Source organism: Pithys albifrons, chromosome 5, assembly GCF_047495875.1.
Source record: "Pithys albifrons albifrons isolate INPA30051 chromosome 5, PitAlb_v1, whole genome shotgun sequence".
NCBI lineage: Eukaryota > Metazoa > Chordata > Aves > Passeriformes > Thamnophilidae > Pithys > Pithys albifrons.
Genome location: NC_092462.1, coordinates 27,289,262 through 27,311,125, shown reverse-complemented (window position 1 = coordinate 27,311,125; position 21,864 = coordinate 27,289,262). Strand labels below are relative to the sequence as shown.

At 41.9% G+C, this 21,864-nt stretch overlaps 1 protein-coding gene across 3 annotated transcripts in view; it reads left to right on the top strand.

Moving 5' to 3' along the window:
• The window catches only part of ELOVL6 (ELOVL fatty acid elongase 6), a 77,053-nt gene extending 65,766 nt beyond the window's left edge, over positions 1-11,287 (top strand). For all 3 annotated transcript variants that reach the window (XM_071555999.1, XM_071556000.1, XM_071556001.1), the window contains 2 exons: positions 6,796-6,947; positions 8,889-11,287. In XM_071555999.1, the coding sequence (XP_071412100.1) occupies positions 6,796-6,947; positions 8,889-9,313 (577 nt within the window). In that variant the 3' untranslated portion in view covers positions 9,314-11,287. The remainder of the gene's footprint in view (positions 1-6,795; positions 6,948-8,888) is intronic.
• The last annotated feature ends 10,577 nt before the right edge of the window (positions 11,288-21,864 follow it).

Below are 21,864 nucleotides of genomic sequence, written 5' to 3'. Positions count from 1 at the left end.
TATGGGAGACAAACAGAAATCAATTTTCAGGAAAAAAATCCATCAATTTCTTAAAAAATCAGTCACCTAACCCGTCTCTACTATGTTATCTGTGTGCTGCACATCATTCATGGGTTGGTACTCTGGGACCAGGTTTCACCAGACTACAGAAGGTAAGAGTGATTGGAGAGAAGCTTGCCCTTACCAGGTAGAGCAAAAAAACTTAAAAAATATTTCTAGAGAACTGCAAAACAAATCTACCGCTCCTGTTGAAAAATTGCTTTGTTACAAACTGATTTTTAGGAATAAGTTGAGAAGAACAGCAAGCGAATGGCTGAAGGATATGAGATGTTCTTTCACATGGAGATGCACCTACCATAGTACATGCTGCTTGGTAATGCCAGGAGAGTCTGAGTTTCTTTACTGAGTTGACAACTGTCTTGTTGGGAAGTTCAGCAATGTTTGACGAACCTGCATTTCTTTTCAAGAAACTTAGTTCTGAGAGTTGTTTCTCTTGCATGTGCTTCCTCCCTGCATTTCCCAGTATCAGTTTGTATTTTACCTGTTTTCTGTTGCTTTGTTAAGCATAGACATATTCTCTGGCACCATTTTACAGTAACTGCTGTCTCTAGGTGTGCTCTTGGATTACGCTGCTGGTCAGGCCTGTCGAACCAGGGGGTCGCTGTGCTTACCGTGCTCCTGGTGCCCCAGCATTGGCAGCACAACTCATTCCTCTTTGCTGAGGACTATGAGTTTTCATTCAGAAGATCACAGAAAGGGCATTTTGTTACATTAAGAGACCAGCTCTTCAGCAGCAGAAGGGAAACTTGGTATGACCACCAAATTACTGTTGCTGAACAGAAGGAGAAGGTGAACATGGTTTATTTGTCATGAAGGAAGGAGTAGAAAGCTCCACATTCTTCACTTCCTGCCCTTTTGAAGTTTCTTTTGAATTCAGAGTGCTTCCTCTGTAAATATTTCACATGCTAGAATGAAAAAAAATAGTCAACAAACCACTAAAGAACCTGCTTCCCTATTGCCATTACAGTACAAGCAAGTCAGAGGGCTGTGATTTGCATGTGTGGTCATCTCAGCTGCTCTCCCAGGACCACTGTCTGCTCCATGTGGCTTTCACAGAGGAGGACCATGTTTTTGCCACCTCCTTGTGGTCCCAGGGCACAAACTCACCTGCTGGGACTCCTGTGAGTCACCATGTAAGCAGGTTGGGGCAAAATTAAGATTTCTTCCCTTTTGAGCGCTGGGCCCCAGACTGGGAGCTGGAGCTGGACCCGTGGGATCTCTGGCTGGGTGCCCAACCAGCTTGCTTCTGGACTAGCCCAGCATGCCCACAGCAGCAGATAGTGAGACACCTCAAAGACTAGTTAAATCAGCTGGTGCCAGTAGTTTGGGCTGTGTTGAACAGCCTGTGGGCCTGGGTAAGGGGAGCTCTGCTTGAAGTCACTACCAGCCCTTAATTTTGTATAACACAGATGGGTCTTGCTGTCTGCAGCCTTCACTGCTGCTCTCTGCTGGTGCTGGGTATGCAGGATGGCATGCTTTCAAAAAGATGCTCCACCTCTGATCTCTACCTTGTAGCTAACATATTTTTCAATCACCATAGCCATAGTCAGGACTTTTATCCTCTTCAATACATCTTTATCTAGTTCTGCATATACAGATTTCATGGTTTGGTTGGTTGGGTGAAGTTTTTTTAAAAGATACAAATAAGAGCAGAGACTTTCTGCTCTGTGATTAGCCTTTAGGACATGTTGAAGTATTCTGTGCTGAACTTTTAATTTTTTTTTTATGTAGAAGTTACATTCTTTGCTCAGTTCTGCAGTGTTGATCCTGAACTGGGGTGTCCAGAGGTGTCAGGAGCCAAGTGCAGGTGTGGGTCTGCATAGGAAGCAGCTCTAGCAAAAATGGGCAGTGACTTCCACTTCAAGGAGGAGCTGAGCCTGCTACAATGACATCTGGAGTTGGACTGAAGTCTTGAGCTATCTGCTGCCTTCTTGGGCTTTTGAGAAACAATACTTTACTCCCTCCTGGCAAGCAGGATGGAGACACCAGAAAGCAACAATATACTTCAGCCAGTAATGCCTGCACTGTCTTCCCATCAGGCAGCTCCCCAGACCTCAGTTTTCCTCTTTCTTAATGCAGTGCCTGACTTGTGCATGGAACGTGTTTTGAGGCTCTTTGTATTGGGTTTGCGTTGCTAGATTTTGGTAGCAGAAGGGCTACAGAGATGTCTTCTGTGAGAAACTGCTGAAAGCTTCCTCCTTGTGCCATAAATGCTAGCCAGCTCCAAGAAGTACCCAGAGCTGGGCCAAAGCCAACCCCTAAGCAATGGTGATAACACCTCTGGGATAACATATTTAAGAAACAGGGAAAGCTACTGCTGAAGAGCAATTGCAGATGGAGAAGGGACTGAGAATATGTGAGAGAAGCAGTCCTGCAGGCATCAAGGTCAATGCAGGAGCAGGAGGAGGTGCTCCAAACACTGGAACAGAGATTTCCCTGTAGCCTGTGGTGCAGACCATGGTAAGGCAGCTATTCCCCTGTAGCCCATGGAGATCTGTGAGGGAGCAGAGATCCACCTGCAACCCGTAGAAGACACAAGTGGAGCAGTTGGAAGCCCAAAGGAGGCTGTAACGCTGTGGGAAGCCTGTGCTGGAGCAGGTTTGCTGACAGGACTTATGTCCCTTCAGGGGACCAACGCTGGAGCATCCTGTTCCTGAAGGAGTGCAGCCCATGGAAGGAAGCCATACTAAAACAATTCATGAAGATCTGCAGTTACAGGAAAGGACTCACATTGGAGAATTCTGTGGACTGTCACCTGTGGGAGGGATCCCATGCTGGCAGAAGGAAAGTGTGTCAGGAGTCCTCACTCTGAGGAAGAAGGAGTGGCAGTGACAACATGTCATGAACTAACCACAACCCCCATTCCTCATTCTCCTCCTCCCTGAGCCACTGGGGGAGAGGAGGTTGAGAATTCAGGAATAAAGTTAGGCCCAGGAAGAAGGGAAGGTGGAGGGTGTTCTTAAGATTTAGGTTTTGTTTCTCATTACCCTACCCTGATTTGATTGGTAATAAAATCCTGTCCCCAAGTCAACTCTGTTTAGCCCATAATGGTAACTCGTGAATGATCTCTCCCTGCCCTTGCCCTGACCCAGGAGCCTTTTGATAGATTTTCTCTCCCTTGTCCAGGGGAGAGGCTAATAGAGCATCTGTGGTGGGCACCTGGTGTCCAGCCACAGTCAACCTACCAACCCTTGTTTGAAAACAAGTTTAAGAGGGAAATGTATTAGTTTTTATTTTACGCATGGATATATTTTGATCATACTATGGACAGTAAAATATCAATTGAGCATTTGTTAAATCTACAAGACAAGTCACTGCCTGAATGGAGGACAATGTAGGACATTTGGAGTCTGAATAGAACAGAAAGCTGCATTAGCTGGTACAGGTTGTTTCTGATTGGTCTCTCTAGTTGCAAAAGACTATAATTGTACAGTAATTCACTGCTACCTTATTTCTAAAATCCCTGCAGATGATTCCCACCAGACAGACTGCTTTGGTAAGCAGTTCATTTCAATGCCTCACAAAAGCTACAGCAGAGAGCAGGGCGAGGACAGAATGAAGCAGAAGTGATTTACTGAGCAAGCGATGTCATCACTCTGCTGCACATCATGTCTTTGCAAGATAGAAATTTGTTGGTTGATCTTACCTTACAGAAACAAACAAGATTAAGTGGCAGAGGCAGAAAAAGCAGTCCTGGTGCTCTGGGTCCGAGACACATTTGCAGGCATGCATTAGACCTTTTTCTGTCTCCAGTGGCGTGTGCTTGTTGGCAAGGTAGTGTTTTGGCATGCAGCATATCTCATAGACACCTATGTGCTCAAGGTGTTTATTTAGGTAATTGAATCAGTTACTTCCAGTTTGCTATCCTCCTTACTCATAAAGCCTCCCCTTGTGAGTTATACAAAAATGTAAGTAGGTTTCTACTGATAAAAAATTCAAATTAGTCTGACTCACACTGTGCAGAGAACTGGAGTCACTTCTAGGGTCATGGAACTAGAGGAAGCCACCATCCTGTGGAATTACAGATAATTAAGTCTGAGTGCGAATGAATGTGTGTGTGCAAGTCTACTCCAAAGAGAACTTGCTAAAGAGAAAGACAGGAAGGACTACACCAGGATAATCTCAAACACAGCAAAGGGAGACTCTGTAATCCCCACTGGACAAAGACTCTGTCTCTGTTATCAGTCCTGATTAGATCCCTGGATGTCCATACTCAATCAGAGTTAAATCAATGCTTCCCTGTTGCTCAAACAAGTGCTCTTCTTGTCTTTGTGTTCATGGCACAGAATTCTCTTTGGTTTAAAAACTTATTAATAAATGATATTTTAGAAAAGCAGTATAGCTTCTTTACAATAAAAGGCGTACTGTTTGCAGCTATTTGATTTCATAATTTAAAATTTCCTTTTTTCCCCCACTTTTATGTCAGCACTGTGGTATTTGCTAATGGGAGAACCAGCATATCATTAACTATTCTGTCTGATCTTCCTCCACACAGTTTTACCACCACCCAAAATGGGAGCAAGCAGCAGCATGCCCTGGTTAGCCTGAGGAGTTCACTGCCTCAGGAGGTGATCAGATCACATTTCTGTCAGGATCTGTTGTCTCCTTGGGAATGAGAAATGCAACTCCTGAGAAAAAAAAAAAAGTGCATGTGTTAAACACCGAAGTGAAGACACAGAACAAATTGCACCTTATTTCAAAACTCCTCCTGCAGGTTTTGGCACATCAAGTAAAAGGACCAATGCTTCAAAGACGTGAGAAGAGTGCTGAGAGAGAGAGCATTTCTGGGAGGAAACAACCCTTCATGGAGAGGATGCACTATGGGCTGCATAGATGCTGAGAATACTGCACTGTCTCTTCTACACACAGAGGTGGATGACCACAAGAGATAGCAGTGTCTGTCCTGTCTAAGACTGGGAATGCAGGCATTGCTTTGGGCAGTGCTAATGGGAAACTCAGACTCAGCTGAAATTTTTCAGCACACCTGTACCACAGCAGGAGGTTATTTTATTTGCACATAGCACAAGAGTACTCATCTGGCAACAGAGCATGTGAACAAATACCACCATGGACATAGCAAATAATAATAGCAGCTTCATAAGTGGTCACAGTTTCCTGAATTTCCCGATGGCACAGTGAAACCTCAGGCAATGGCTACCTCAAAATGTAATGGTGAGGGAGCCAGGATGTATCACTTCTCCCTTCCTAATCATGACCTGGCTGCGATGCCACCAACATCCCAAAGAGCACCAGACAGTGTGGTACTCTATTTGGTTACAGATTCAATGCAGTGGACAGGGAAGAGCAACGTGCATTGTTCCTTACCAGCAGGCACATTTGACTGGGTATATCAGTGCAGATTTGGAAATCTAAATAGTTTGTGCAAACGATATGAGAGTTTACGTCAGCAGTTTTTATGTCAGCAGGCTTACTAGAACCATCTAGTCTAACCCAGCACCATATGAACTACCACAGACCTCAGCTTTTGAGGCTGCCTTGATGATTTTAAAACAGTTTTTTTAAGAATACTGACTTCACAAGACAAGGACAAGTAAGAGAATCTGTAACTTCAGAGTAACTGTTCCTTATTTCACATACTTTGCATAAATGATAGCTTGCATTGCCCACTTCTGTTTATAGGTCAGTTTTAGGTGGCTTGTTTTGCCTGCTGCCAGGCAATAGTAATGACAAGACAGCAAGAACCAGGGCAGGTCAAGGTCACAAAGAAGTCAGAGGGGAGATGAGATGGAGCTGGGTAGAGGGACAAGGACATATGATGTAGGCATAAAGTAGGATATATTCAACCCCAAAGGAGACTGAGTCCATCTTTTCTTATTTTTTTTAAAAGCTACTTCCTTCACTGTGTATTCATCATAGCTTATAAATGGCCAACAAGCCACAGTAGTAAACAGTGGGCAAGCTCGTTCTTGCTGTAAAAGTGAGTCAGTTTCTTCTGCACAGCTCCTCACTGCTGAGACAGAGGCCTTTGTTCCTTACATCAGGTGGATGTCAACCTATCCCCTCTGTAATTGCACTAATTAATATAGTTGCAAATCTCTCCATGTTCCTCATTTACAGAACACTGTTAGCTTGCATCTCACTTTGATGAGGTGAGGGTGAACCTGCTGTTTACGGCTTGATTCAACTAATCGTTTCCTCTGCTAGAAATGACCTGTTGAGAGTTGAGTATGAAGTCAAACATGTGCAATCAAAACACCTGCCCTGACTGAGACAGCCCATCAGAATCTGTGCACCCTACCTGGGTTTGTCTGTGCTCAAGCTCCTGTGGATTTGAGAAACACAGGGAGAGACAAGAGAAAACTCTGAGAAAACCAGAAGAGGAAATTGGTCCTGATTATGTTAATGATACAGCTCTTTATGAACTCATTTCTTCTAGTTTCCCAGCCATCACCATCAAAATTCCACATGTTGTTTTCAGCTGAAGTAGGTGTTTCCGTGCTCCTGAAAACTGAAGAATCATTCCTGTAGTAATGAAGTTAAAAACATTAGTGTTACCATTCCAGACTTTCAACAGGGGATACAGCTGCAGTCCAGTTTAGAAGTCTGAGTTCAGAATAACTTCCTAGAAGCCAGCAGAGTTGCTTCAGCCTTTAGGCTGTCTCAACCTTACTATTTCAGCACGTTTATGGTCTTTTTCCTTAATGATTTGAAATGATGTCATGTAGATTTCAAATGTCCACTCAACTGTCTTAATTTTCTTTTTTTGTTTTAAAGTATATTTGGTGCTGTTCGAACTGGTGCTTATATGCTGTACATTTTGATGACCAAAGGCCTGAAACAGTCAGTGTGCGACCAGAGTTTTTACATTGGACCTGTCAGCAAATTCTGGGCATATGCATTTGTGCTAAGCAAAGCACCTGAACTAGGTGAGTACTCTCTCTCTCTTTTGCTCAGTGTGCATATTTTAAGCAGAAATGTCCATGCAGGAAGCACAAAAAGGGTCTCAGTGCTGTCAAAATCTCATATAAGTCTTAGAAAAACTGAGTAAACATAACAAAGCCCAAATTGCATATTTTAGTCTCTAGAGATGAATTCCAGCCTGGCTGAAGTTAGAGCAATGTGCAGTTGAATAAGACCATTCCCAGCCCAGGAATAAACTGCAGTGATTATACACAGCAGGTCAGTCAAGAGGTAAAAGCAATCTGGTACGTACTTCTTCCTGAGCTACTTGTAGGCAAATAGGAGTAGTGTAATTGGCAGCCACTCACCCCGTGGGTACAGCAGTGAAGGGTGGGCTATATCAGCTATGTCAGCGAGAAGCTTTGAGTCAGGATCTACCTCCATTCTGCAGCATTCATCCTTTAATACACATCTAAGTGCAAAATTAGGAACAGTAAGGTGCTTCCTCTGTAAGCATTGAAAACTGTGGCTCTCTTCTTCCTCTGAATAGAAGCACATTTCTCATAATGTCCCTAGCTTTTCCAGTCCTGATTTTTATAAACTTTTATCTTTCCAGCAGCTTTTGTGGCAAGGTTACTTACAATAAACATGCCAAAGCCAACCTAATAGTCAGTCGTCATGTGTTCTCATCCACAGCTTGTTAGTATACGAAAGGATTGCTGTAATGGAAAGGAGGAGGAAATGATTTAGAAGTCCTCCAGCCTTCATTTTGGAGGATGCCCCTACTAAACCTCAAAGGGCTGAAGCTCTCCCTGTGTTCAGGTGTATAGCAAAAATAAGACTTTACCTTGCAGCAGATAATTTGAATCAGCAAATTAGAGAGCAATTTATCAGCATGAAAAGTAGAAAGAGACAGACACCAGTTGCTGTGCTGTGTCAGAATCCCTTGTTTTCCTGCTGCTTAAATGACTGCAAACCCACAGAAATTTAGTTGTTAAAACTGGGAAACATCAGCTAGAGCTGCATGACAACAATAAATGAATGTATGATTACTTATTAAAATGTGAAGCAACATCTTGCAGCTAATGAAGTAAACAGTAGCATTATGGCTTATTATAGACCTTGTGCAGACAGTGCAGTTTTGCTTCCACCTATGACTAATATTCATAGTTCCTTGGGTATGTATTGGTCAGAATAAGTCCCCAGATTGAAATTTCAGGGATCTTTTTGAAAACAATGGAAAACAAGTAGCCTGTGTATATCCATATATCTAATTGAGATGCTCATTGCAATCATAAGAAGCAGAAGGAAAGAAAAAAGCAGGAAAGAGGAATAAAATTTACTTTTCTACAATAGTAAGATGAATTTGCAGAAGAGGATGTGCATTTCAGCATAACTTAAATTTCTTTGTATAAGCGTCTCTGTCTGGCAATAATATACCTTTCAGTATTGTAGGTTGCATATGCAATAGCTTTTTTGCATATTAGCTCATAAGGTTTTACTGATTTTAATTAGGTTCAGTTTCCATATAGACGTCTGAAGCACAGGGCAGTGTGCTGCTTTCTCTTCAGGTTTTCTGCTCTTTGTCAAGCTGCATTTCTCTTCCAGTCACAGTATATATAATGGACAATGTCACAGAGATGATACACATACATCTGCAGACTTTCATGGATTATATTTGCAGCAAAGACCTGCCAAGTAAACCTATGGAGTTTACACATGGGGTTTATCCACACAGGAAAATGTAGATACACTGGTTTTCTAAAGATTGCTTAGAGATTAGGAGCCAGACTCGCTCTTGGATCAGACAGGCACTCAGATCTAGTGCTGAGGTGGTTTTTCATGCTCCAAAGTAGTGTATACTCCAGCAACAGCAAAGGGAAGAGAGCACTGCACTAATTATGGAATTGTTTGATATGTTTCTCATTTCCTCCCCTTCTTTTTTTGTGTGTTTTGTTTTTTTACAGGTGATACTATATTCATTATTCTTAGGAAACAGAAGCTCATCTTCTTACACTGGTACCATCACATTACTGTGTTACTTTACTCTTGGTATTCCTACAAGGACATGGTGGCTGGTGGTGGCTGGTTCATGACCATGAACTACGGAGTACACGCTGTTATGTACTCTTACTATGCCTTGCGGGCTGCTGGCTTCAGAGTCTCACGCAAGTTTGCCATGTTCATCACCTTGTCGCAGATCACTCAGATGTTGATCGGTTGCGTGATCAATTACCTGGTCTTCTCCTGGATGCAGCAGGGCCAGTGCCATTCCCACGTGCAGAACATCATCTGGTCCTCTCTCATGTACCTCAGCTACTTAGTGCTCTTCTGCCATTTTTTCTTTGAGGCCTATATCGGCAAAACCAGGAAAGAAAGGAAGGTTGACTAGTGGTAGAAACAAGAAGCCATAGCTCAGGGTCATCAAGAAAAACAAAATTATAAGAAAAAAAAAGGCACAAGGAAACATATATGTATGGTGCAGCTAAAACTTGGCAGCTTAGGGAAAGTTAGCTTGGTTTAACCCAGTAAGTTTATGATCCTATCATGGTGAGGACTCACTGAATTCTACTCTGTCTCAAAGGACTGCTGATGAAAGACACCTTCCTTCTTGTACCTGTCTGCTCTTGAAAAAAAAGAAGAAAAGAAAGAAGAGGAAAAAAAAGAAAAAAGGAAAGAAAACAGAGAAGAGAAGAAAAGAGAAATGGAATAACATTGAGGGGGGAAGAAAAGTACATTAAATAAGCAGTGTGTTTCCCCAGGGTGAAACAGAGACTTTCATTTACCAAAAAAAAAAAAAATCTAAATACTTTCTAATAATTTCTCAGCGTTAAACAAAACAAAGCAAAAGTGACAAAAAAACCCTGTCTATGATAACAGTAAGATTGCAGAATTAAAATCTTTTCCATAGAAGGTTGATACCTTTAGCCAAAATGAAGCTGAAAAAATGTTTCCTGCATGGAAACTCGCTGAACTCCACACTATGGTCATGAATGGAAAAGAGAAACAATTGATTTCTCTGCTATGTACTCTGCTAGGAGAGCAGAGCTGGGACACACAGTCACCTCCCTCAGAAGGTGGAAAGGAGCAGTACTTTTACAAGAGTTTATTGTGAAAACATGCACTGTTGCAATACATATCTCAGAGAGTGCATTTTCTAAGTGCATTTTTCAGTTAAAGGCAAGGAATTTCTGCAGCAGGATAAGTCATAGAGGGTTAAATCAATCAATCAATATTTTCTAAATTACCAGGGGCTAATAGCAGAGGGATGTTCAGGAAGGAGAAGGAGACAATCCCTTCATGGGATTTTTAGGAATTATCTGTTACTCTTAATGTAGCCTGCAGCAACACTGAATTAACTGGGGAAAATCAGGAGAAATCCTAATTAGCAAGAAGAGAGTGATAGATCTGCCCACTGTTTTCAAAACAGAACTCTGTGGTACAATACAGATTCTGTGTTTTTGTTGGACACAAGGGTGCCTGCTTGAGTTGGAAGAGGTGGCAGGACTGTGCAACATTGGATATCACTGTGCTTCTGCATCTGCCTCCTGGGCAGTGCAAAGATGTTCAAAGTGCCCTCCTCTGGTCATGTGGAGATACTACTACAAAACATACTTGGAATAGGTTTTTCTTGAGATTTGTATAGAAAAAATTAGTCTAAACGAAGTAATTTTGCTGCAACCGCTTGACTCTAAAGTCCAGAGAGAATTTTCCTTCATTAAATATATCTATCTCTGCAGAATCTGTACTGTAACATCAGACTGACAAGAGGACACTCTTCTCTGAAGTCAGCTACAGATATGAGGAGAAACATGTTTCACTCTGAACCTTAGAGGGTTAGTTGAGAACAGCCATATTTTTCAAAGACAAGTAGCTTGCATTCTGTTATATTTCAGTCCTTACAAAGCCAAATAAAGTGTGTAAAAGTTCCTAGTATTTCAAAGACGCAAGTATGTAAACTTGATGTTAAATGTGTTAATGTAGTATTCTAAATTGTAACAGCTAGGTAGTTTAACTAAACAATTAGAAGAACTAGATCAACAAAATAGGGACTGCTGTTCTGCATAGGATATACACACACCTATAACTACACCCATATACACATTCTGTGAATTGTCAACAAGAACAAACAGCCCAGTGGCAGAGAATCACGTTTCCTGGCTAATGCAAAAGATTATCATTATCTTTCTTGCTTTAATTTGAGATTGTACAGTACAAAAGGGTTTTTTTAATTAAGATTTTTAGCTTTAATTGTGCTGTCATTCATGAAACAGAGCTGCTTTAGTATCCTGTTAAGCGATGACAAGGGCTTTCGGTGTCTCATTATATACAAAAGAAAAACAAATAAAAGTTACATTCCATATTATGTGAATGGTCTTACAAATCAAAAGCCTTTTCAGGCTAAAATCATAATAAGCAGAAAATGAGTTTACATTTGTGTTATTTAAGTTATTGATGTGCTGACGTTATTTTATGGTACAAAACATAGCAAAATGTGATATGCAGTAATGAAGCTATGATATTCATTAATAGGACTACTGTATACGTGGAAATATTAGACAAAACCAATTAAATGTGTAAAACATTTTGTTATACAGCTTGGGAGTAGATAATTGTAATGCTGAATAAGCCTTTTTCCTCATGTTTACTTTTACCCTGGATAAAAGCAGTTAAAGAAGACTGGTTAAGAGTGGAAAAGGCAAAATTAAAGTCTAGTTGCAGTTAGCTGATAAGCATTGGTAGAAGTCCACCATTGTGCCATTTAGACCCTCTGTCCTGTGTGTCTTGAGTCTCTCAAATAGAGCAAGAGGGGGTAGAAATGGTCCAGTGTCTGGAACTGAAGCTTGAGCAGAATACTGGACTCAGTGAAGTCAGAGAAGGCTTTGCTTTGCTTTGAACAGAGCTGGTGTTCCTGATTGCCTTTTATCTGAGCAGAGGGCAAGGAACTGTGCGCATCTCCTGCTAATTTGAGGCTTATGGCTCATGACTTAAAAGCCCATAAACTTTGTAAGAAGTAACATCACAGCATGGCAAGGACTTGTGGCCTAAGTTTAAGACAGGCAGAAAACAAGGTAGGTTGCAAATAACAACCTACCATGTTTCATACTCTGTTTTCCTTAATGGCATAAAATCCTCCTGCTCCTTCCCCATCCTCCCAAAGCCCTCATGGATACCTCTGCTGGGATACCCATTCCTAGCACCTGCTCCTCAATATGCCCACTACCCTACCAGCTGAAGCTGAGTGGCAGAGGGCCAACTTCCTTACTGCCTGGCAGGTGGCTCCAGAGCTGACTCCAGCCCAAGTGACTTCGTCAAAAGGCATTGCAGATGTACCCCTGGTGTGCAGGGGGAACTCAGCACCGAATTCAGTGGGCATCCTGGTGGGCCACTAGGCTGCAGACAAGCATACTTGTAGGGAAGGGGTAGCAAGATCAGACACGTAAGGACCAGTGGTAAATTAGGGTACATTTATTTTTCACTCTGGGAATTGGCTGTCACAATGGTATTTGCTTCAGGAGATGACATCACACATGCTTTTACACAGGTCCTATGGCCTTACTATTCAATTAGACTTTTTGCTGAGGTTTTCCACTGAAGTCAAATGTAACTAACATTAAAGAACTTGAGGTTAAGACAAAAAACAACTTAGATGGATTTTCTTACTCTTTTTCCCCTCTAAAACTTACATGCATAATATTTAGATATCACATGTAACCCACTCGTGTACTTAAACACTTGAGCCAGTCAACCCTAATGTAACACCTGAACTATACTCCAGCTGTTCCAGCCTATGAGACAGAATATAGAAACACAGCTAATTGGATCCTATTTATTTCCTCTGGTTTGAGCCTTGGAGTCACACTTTCAAATTCTTTTGCCTGGTACCAGAACCCTTTTTTCCCTAGTTATTTTAAAGAAAGCTGTAATTTTGTTACATTCACACATGTCATGGAGAACTCAAACTTTATATAAATTTACCAAGCATATGGGGCCTGTGACAGCCATAAGAGATGCTGGAAATGCTGCAATGGGTTCCACTGTCAAAGTCAGGAAAGTTACACTGGTGATAAGGTCACTCTGCCAAGGTCAAAGTCTGTGTTTTATGTTTCGATGCATTAATCCAATGTCCTGAAATAAAACCAGAAAAGTCAGTATGGATTTATGCTTAGCCAGCTGCCAGCTGAATTTGGCCCTTCCTGAACACTACTTCTGTGTAGTGAGCACATTAAGGAAAATATCTTCAACTAGTTAATGAAAGAACAAAAGCTTGGGTAATTCTGCAGCCTCCTTAAATTGTGCCTGTCATGAGAAAGAAACCCCTTGTGCTTACAAACCTTCTGTAACTCAAAATGACAAATGATTTATGTATAGGCTCTCTGATAACACACAACTAAGAACAGCTGGCTCCAAAAGAGACCTCTCACCAGAATCTCACAGTAAAATAATACAAGATAAGGGCCAAAGTGTGCAAGAGGAATCACTCAAATGAGCCAAGCAGGGTAGTAGGAATAAAATACTGAGCACAAGTTGTAGGAGGGACAAGGAGGGAAACCTGATCTATATCCCAGCACAAAGTATTTCTAGGCTGAATGCTCACTCCTTTCCAAGATGAGGAAGGGCAACATGGAAGGAGGGTGGGCCACATCCACATGCACAGGATGAGGTGACTGTTCAAATAAGACTTGCACGTCAGACTCCCTTCTGCAGAAGTTAATTAGGAAGTACCTCCTTGAGTGCCTCTCTGAATTTGTTTGGAGGAACATCCATGGTCTAATAATTTGTTCAAATCCTAGGTGTATTTTATTTTTCTCTCCTGGAAGTAAAATCCTGTGACATTTTAGCTGAAAGCAATGGTACCTCAGGGATCAATATTCACATGGTTTCAGGCAACAAAGGGCATAAGAGAGCAGCTATTGTGACAATGAAACAGCATTTGTAAGCAGTGTGAGATAAAACACATTAGTGCTGTAATATTTCTAGTAGTTGTAGTCTGTCGTGTACTTCAGAACCAGTAGCAGAAGCATAACATCTTTATATACAAATCATAAACACAGACATAATTTAAGTAATAAAGGCGGCTTTGATCAAGGAAGAAATCAAAGCAGATTTCAGACTATACCATGTAAGTTCAGGACTTGTTCCAGTGCCTGCTGAAAGTGAGATTGTTGGTGAGATGTGCAGTGACTTCAGGGAGCTTTGCTGCAGCCTGCTGGAACCCAGCTGTAGAGGGTGATGCAAGACCTAAATACCCTTGTTGTTTGCTTAGTTGTGACATGAACCACCTGAGGCATTACTCAGGCTCTGACATGGGTCTTCAGTCATATTTTCCAGCCTAGCATCAATGAGCTCTCTAAAAGCAGAATTGTCAGTGTGTTTCCACTGTTTTATTTCAATACATTTTCCATTCCATTTATTTTATTAAAAGCAAGCTAAAGGACAAGTCCCTGATCCTGCTATCATCAACACCCCATTGCAGTCCATGCAGTGATAGATGAGCACACAAACCTTTTGCTTACAGGGGTAAAGGCAGGACCAGGGCCTTGTTACTGACTTAATTTCTAGCAGCGCAAACATCACAGTGTAGGATTTGATTTCTTAAGTTAATTCAACCATACCAACACAAATAACATTGGATCTGCACATTAGTTTGACAGCTAAGGGGAACCACGGCCCTCCCCAGAACATCATAATGTAAAATGCTGCATGAGGAGGGGTTACAGTGTTATTTCCCAATGGGTATAAAGTAATATTGCCCTGCAAGAGTGTCCTTCCTGAGAAATCTCGTATCTGTCCTGTCCTGGACAGTTTCAAACAGGCCTGTCTGCTGAAAAAAAACCAGCTCTGATTGACTTATCTGCTTTCTCAGAAGGGCCACTACATGCTTTAGGCTTTTTGGAGCCTTAAAGCTTAAGGTAGATTTATATTCAGAAAAGAAACCAACCTTAAATATGTGTATTATAACTAGAAGAGAATAGTATGATAAATATCTTTATTTTACCATTTTCAAATGGCTATTTCATTACATAAAAGGAAGTTTTTATTTTTATTTTTTGGGGTATACTGATATTCCAAATAAAATTTTAACTTTTGGTTCTAAATAAAATCTGTCTCTGTGTTTTATTAATCCGTAACAGCCATTTCATTCTCTATACTGCCACCAAGTCAACTATTGAAAAAGAAGTGATTCTCCAGATATGAGACTACAGCATGACAACTGGGTCAATTCCCAGCAAAGCTGTACCAAAGTTTGTATTTTTGTGTACCACATAGAAGCATCATATGTTTTTTTCATGTGTGTGTCACGTGCATCTGTATGATAGGGTTGCAATATTATGCAGGTAATCAGTGCTTAAATATTCTGATTCTACATGCTTATACTTTGGAAGTCCTAATCTCTGTATCTCTGGCAAAAAGCAAAATCCCTGCCCACCATGGTACCTCTTGAACAGGGGGATCATGTGAACACAGCAGCCCTTGACAGTGAACCCAGCCAGGACTGTCATACTGCTCCTGATGGCACTGTCATTTCTGCATCAGCCATTTTCTGGACAACCTTGTGTCCATTGTTCCCTGAACATCCCTGTTAGCAATCCTTCTGCCTGCAGCACAACTTGTATAGACAAGTACCTCTGCTAAAGCAAGAGCATTTCATGGTTTGTTTTGCTCATACTGTTATTGTAGTTAAACCATAGCAGTCTAGAAAGAAAAAGCAAAGCTTTGATAAGGTGACTTGCATCTACTGCAGGACAAACCAAAATCCAAGGATGAACCCAAAGTGGAAACACCTCGGCTTCACTGAAACTCCACCACTCCCACCGTGGACAGGCTTAAAGCCCCACAACAGGTTTCTGAGCAAAGACAGCACAAGCTGGAGGCAGAAGGAGGAAGGTAAAGCAGAGTGGGAAGCCCACAGTGGGGATGCATGGGGTTGTGAGAGACCCTGGTGACCTCCCTGAGGTGGGGACTGGTTTGGGGAATCAGGCTAAAGAGCAGCCTGGAAGTAGAAAAGCAAGAATAGAGAATTGGATATATGTCCCAGGAACTGCTGCCTACCATCTTCAGTATTACCACAGGGACAGTGGAAGAACAAACGTAGCAAAGCAGAGGGAGATTTCCAAGGTAGGTGCAGCTCTGCTGTTGGGAAAAAAGTCTAATAACTGGGGAGAAAAGAGACAGAATGTGGGGAGTATGGGATTTTTTCAGGCTTATGGAAGAAACTGCATTTCTTTGGCTCCACTACCCACCTCTCTATGCTTCTGACAGCTATCTGTGACCCAGGCTAGAGGACAGCTATATTTAAGGTAGAAGTAGAGATGAAGCATGTAAATAAATCCTTCTTTTATTAAGATTCCAGTGAAAGCAAAGAAGTACAGCTTTTGTGGATGTACTGCTACACATTGCCCGTACCTTTGGCAAGGCTATGGATAGTGAGGGTCATTGTCTATGACCTTGTGCTAAAAATCCCCAGCAGAATTGGTCATCCTGACATCCCACAAAACAGGGGCTGTCAGAAGTATGGTATCAGGGTGAAAAACATTGCGTCATGCTTGTTCTTTAGCACTGTGTGGCCAGGTAGGTGTCCATTCCCACGTCACTCTAGCAGCACTGCATTGGTATCCCAGCAAGAAGAAATGTTTTCAGGTCCAGAGAAGATGTCAGGCATGAGTGACCTAAGCTGACCCCATGCAGGAACACAGCCATAGCAGCAGGGAGCAGCAGGGCCATAGCTTACACTCTCCTGCCAGTTTGTCCAGGGGAGTACAGCACAGCCTTACCGTCAGCGACACTTTGTCCCTTGTGTAGTGATTGCCTCAAAGACAAAGCTGCAACACCTCATACAGCTCACAGTTAAGGCCATGCAAGCAAACACAGATTCTACAGTGATGCTGAACTTGGCCAAGGAGTTTCTTCAGTGTTTGACACATTGCTTAATGTGAAAATGCTGAATAAATATTCTCTATCCATTCTCCTCCAAGCAGCTTGGTGACCTCTGTGCTTCCTCTGAGTAATTTGCCCACAAAACCCTGCCAGAAAAACCCACACAAATGCCTTCAGCTGTGCCTGCTCTGCCAGCTTCCAGCCCTTCAGGAGCCTAAGAGGTTGGCAGGAAGCAAACCCTTGCTACTGCTCTGTCAGAAGCTCACTGGAGAAGGCTTAAAAGGAGTTATTTATAATGACTTTCACAGCAAAGGACTAGGCTGTGTTGCCAAAATTATTGATATGGGGAAGACAAGTGAAGCCAGAAGAACTCTGCTGGGACACAGTGCTGTGTCTTACCTCTTCTGTAACCCACTCTTCACCTTTCCTCTCTGCTCTATGCAGCCCAAGGCCCTGCTGCTTCAAGGATTTTGATGGTCTGTCTGTTCAGCCCAGGCTGAGTTCCACTACTTTGCTTAACAGATTTGTCCTTGTTCCTGGGCTGGCTGCAGAGAAGGACTTTCCTGTCCACATGTGCAAGTACCAGCTCCAGTCCCCATTCTGCTGTTGCCAACTGCAATTTGCAATTCATTGCTCAAACCCTTTCTGCTGCTGTGGTCATTGTAATTCTTTGTGCCTCAGCAGTGCACCTCAGCTGCTGCCACCCAGCACTGCCAGCACCTCCACAGGGCAGATGACAAAGAAAAAATGGCTAAGCTTTCCACATCCTATTTTGCACCTCCAGTAGGAATGAAATTGCAGAGCATAGTGCCACCTGTTCAGATCAGACTGATTTAGGAATGTTAATGTGACTCACCATTAATTGAAATACTGCATTTCCATGTAAAATTATTAATGAAATGCCAGCACTTAACTATGTCAGCTGCAGTGTCAAATGATGCAGAAATTTAGCTTTACCTGTTAAAAATGAGCCATGTTGCTTCTTGTATATTTTACATCTAACTCATCTAACCATCGAAATGGTAGTAGGTAAAGTTATAAAAAGAAAAACCATAATAGAAAATACTAATTTTGGAATGTTATATAGAATAATTTACTTTTGCTAAAAGGACCTTAAGGGTCACCTATAAATAATTTTTTTCTAAAAATGCGTGTGTGTGTGTGTGTGTGTCAGTATTTTTTCCTTTACAATTTTACTAGAAATGCCAGGGATCCAAGGTGTGTTCAGTACAACACTGGCACTTGCATCCAAATGGTGGCACTAGAAGGCGAAGAGCATTTAAATCCTTTTTCCTAAATATTCATTAGACAATGAAATACAGTTGACAAAGGCTTTGCTGTTCACCTCATCTGCTTTCTCACTACAGCTTTTCTTTCAACATGGCTTATAAGATAAACTAAGCACACGTAGGCTGATGACCATTCAGGGTATCTATGTGTAAGACAGGTAAGATCAGGGCTGTCTGGGGGTGTGCTGTCTGCTTGGGAATGTTTTTTTCTGTTGTGTAATGGAGTCTGTGTCTAGGGAGATAAAAGTAGTTCAGGTCTGCTGTCACTGCAGAGGATTATGCATTTCATGAAGGCAATTCCATGCCATTTTAGTTTAATTCACAACTATTGATGTCCATAGAGTTTTAGGCTGGAAGGATGTTAAATCAAGCATAGTTCATAAAACTGTTGCTTCAGAAAGAGCTTTTGCAAGCCCTAATCAAATATCACCTCCTTTGTCCCATATCTGGCATCCAGTATGATGCAGGTGTGGGGCCTGAGCCCACATGCAAAAGTTAGAGAGAGCATCTGCAGATGTGCTGGGCTTGGCATCCTGCAGTTGTGAGAAATAGCCATCCCAGAGGTCCCTGGCCCTGTCTGTGGGCAGCAAGTCTCCCACTGAAAGGATGCCAGTGCTCCCAGGGAGCTTGGAGAAGACCTAGTCAGCCTTGGCTATTGGGCTGACCGCAAGATGCTGTCTGGGGCTACTCTTTGGGGGACTTTGCTCCTCAACTTGCCCTGTGCACCTGCTTTTTTAGGTTGGCAGAAGAGGACCTTGACCCACCCATGTGGAGTGCCTGAAGCTATTAGATGCAATTAATTGTGTGGCTGCTAATGGTGGTAGCATGTTGAGCATGGGATAGATTATCATATTCTTCACAGGGCCAATTTAAAACAGAAAAGGGCGGTACATCCAGGCAACTTGGCTTCTTACCTGCTGATTTTAGCTGATGAGACATTCAAGAGAAAACTGGGAAAACCTCAAAGACTCCAGCCATAGAGATCCCTGACATGCAACTTACACAGGACTTACACAGACTTAGCACTGGGTTGTTTTCTTCCATGCAGGTGTAAGCAGTTTTGACCTCCCTTGACTAAATGGCCCATTTCTGCTACTGTTGGAGCACTCTGGCACCCAGGAGCTGGTCACTTCCTGCACTGCCTTAACAAAATGTTACTTACTCCCTGCTCTGCAACCCCATGGTGTGGTGGTGAGTGAGGGAATGGGCTTTTATCTGAGCAAAGGAAATGATTCATTTGGAGCAGGGAAGGAGATAGCTGCTTTGTTAAAGCTGTGTACTGTCCTGAAGGGCAGCAGGAATGCCAGTGGCAGGTCCTGCACACTGCCTGTGAGACTGGTATAGGCTCCACGTCATAAGCAAAAAATGGCATAGCTCAGATAAAGAAAACTTGGCAAGGCAAAACTGCATGGGAGCCTCAGAAACAAAGACATCTCTGTCTCCTAACGTCATACAACACCACAGGGGGGACTGAGTGGAGGAACCAGCAAAAATTGGACAAGAAACAGAGCGATGCTAATGAGCTTGACGGTCTTATGCTGAGAAATCAAAGCACTACACTTCTGAAAAGTTAAACAACTTCAGATGTAAAACAGAAAGAAAGAGTTGCTGGTATTTGGAAGAGGACAAACTGATTGTTGTCATTATCCAGACAGACCTTCCTAAACCTGCCTTTATATAAAAATTTGTATAGACACTGCACACCTGACCAAAAGTCTGCCACAGCTTGGAAAACCAGCACATGCTGTGGTGTCCCTGGTGCTGTGCACTAGTACAGCCAGAGCCATCTGCTCACCCTCAAATCCCAAAAGGACTGATCAGCACCTGTCCTGGGCTCCTTGGCTGCCCAGGGCTGCTGGACATGCATCGCCCCTTGGCAGGGAGAAGTTTCCCATCTTTCAAAGGAGTGAACTTCAATTGTGTACAGCTTCAGTAAGTCCAAACTCTACAAGGTCTCTAGAAAATTTAATTGCTCCCAACTGTGTGGGGGTTTTTAATTTTTTTTCCACTTTCTCACACTCCTCTATGTATGATTGTGACAGTACAAGGCACCAGGAGCTAAGTTTGCAGCTCGAATTCTGTCAAAATCTAGAAAACTCATCAAAAGTATGTGCGCATTTGTTTCCATAAAATACTGATATTTTAAATGCAAAGGTCTCATAGGTGAATACTTATTTGATGTATAGAACTCTTTGAAGTTATTTTCTTAAAAGGTAGAAACTGAGGGTTTTTTTAAAGTCAGATTTTTAAAGGAACATGTAACTTTCATTATGAATAACAACTCACTGCTTGAAAGTATCCTATGCAAACTTTGAGCTTGCAGTGTTACAAGCCGTGCTGGGAAATGGCAACCAGCTATAAAGTAAGTTTACAGAATACAGTTTGGTTCCTATTGCTGCCTTGAAAAAGGGCTTATATAATTCTGTATGCAGCATGCACTTTCCAGTCCTTCATGAACCCATTCATCCAGTGGGAAAGTTCTCAGTAGTTAAAATACCACAGCATTGGTGAGATGCCTGCAGAGTGAAATATAGTATCAGACATCAACAAGTTGGTAATTCTGGACCTGTTATTTTCTAATTTTGAAGGTAAGCTATAATACTGGAAGCAAACTATTCTTCTCTCCTACTGATAAGCTTAATGCTACAGTATGGCAGACACTCCAGGTATCTACAAGATACCTTTGTTTCATCATTTGTTACTCCCTTTGTTGACATGCTCTATGCCTTTCACTGCTTCCAAAAGGTAAGACAATATTATCCATCATCTTTCATAATTCTTTACAAGGGCTGCAAGCGTGAAATTTCCAGTCCTGCTTGCTGTTTGGTTGAGCTATTCCGAGTTACACTTTCCTCCCTGTTCCTACTGACGTCCATGGCAGTAGTCATAAATTGTGCAAGAGTAGTACAAATAGTCCTTCTTTATTTCACAGAGACTGTTTATACTGTTAAGTAATGTATACCTTACAGGGATTACAACTCTGTAGAGGGAGGAGTAGTTAGAATAAAAAAGTCAAGTTAAACTATAAAACTTTAACTTTAGAAAGTAGCAATCATTAGAGTGACTCATCAGTTCTTTCTTTAAGTATCTTCTACATTTACAGCTTAAGCTGAGTACTGTTATAGTTATTATTAACTGGGAAGAGTTCCAAAACAAATACAATGAAAGATCCAGGAAAAATATTTTTGTATTTTAACTAAAGCTAATCTCTATATTGGTCATGTCAATGACCATGAATGGGAGCCAATGTTTTGGGGTTTTTTAAATAGATATCTCACCAGCGGGACTGTTACAAATCCTAAATTTGGAGTAATGGTTGCATCAGAACTTCTTGAACTTGTTTTCAAAGGCACAAAATTAAAATCTTGATGTCATAATTAGAGGGTAGTACATAATTATAGGATATCTGTGACTGACTCTCTAGGCATGAACCATCTTCTAATGAAGTGCTTACCACTCATTCTTTACTCATGTTGTACTTGATTATGGATGTCCTCACTTAGCCTGAAAGCTCTTCATTTGGAGACAAGCTAGAAGATGTGCACACTAAATGCCTTGAAGAACCTCTTCTGGTTTATGAGAGATCATGCTGGTATTACCAGTCTCTGCTCTGCAGTACAAAATTACCACAGTCCATGTGCAGATTGTCTACTGACCTGCCTTTCTCTGGTTCTTCCAGTCCTTCCCAAAATGGAGTTTGAGAAGTAAAGGCATTGTGCATGTTGCAATCTGCATATTCACGTGCTGAACAAAGGGAAGAGTAGGATCTACAAAG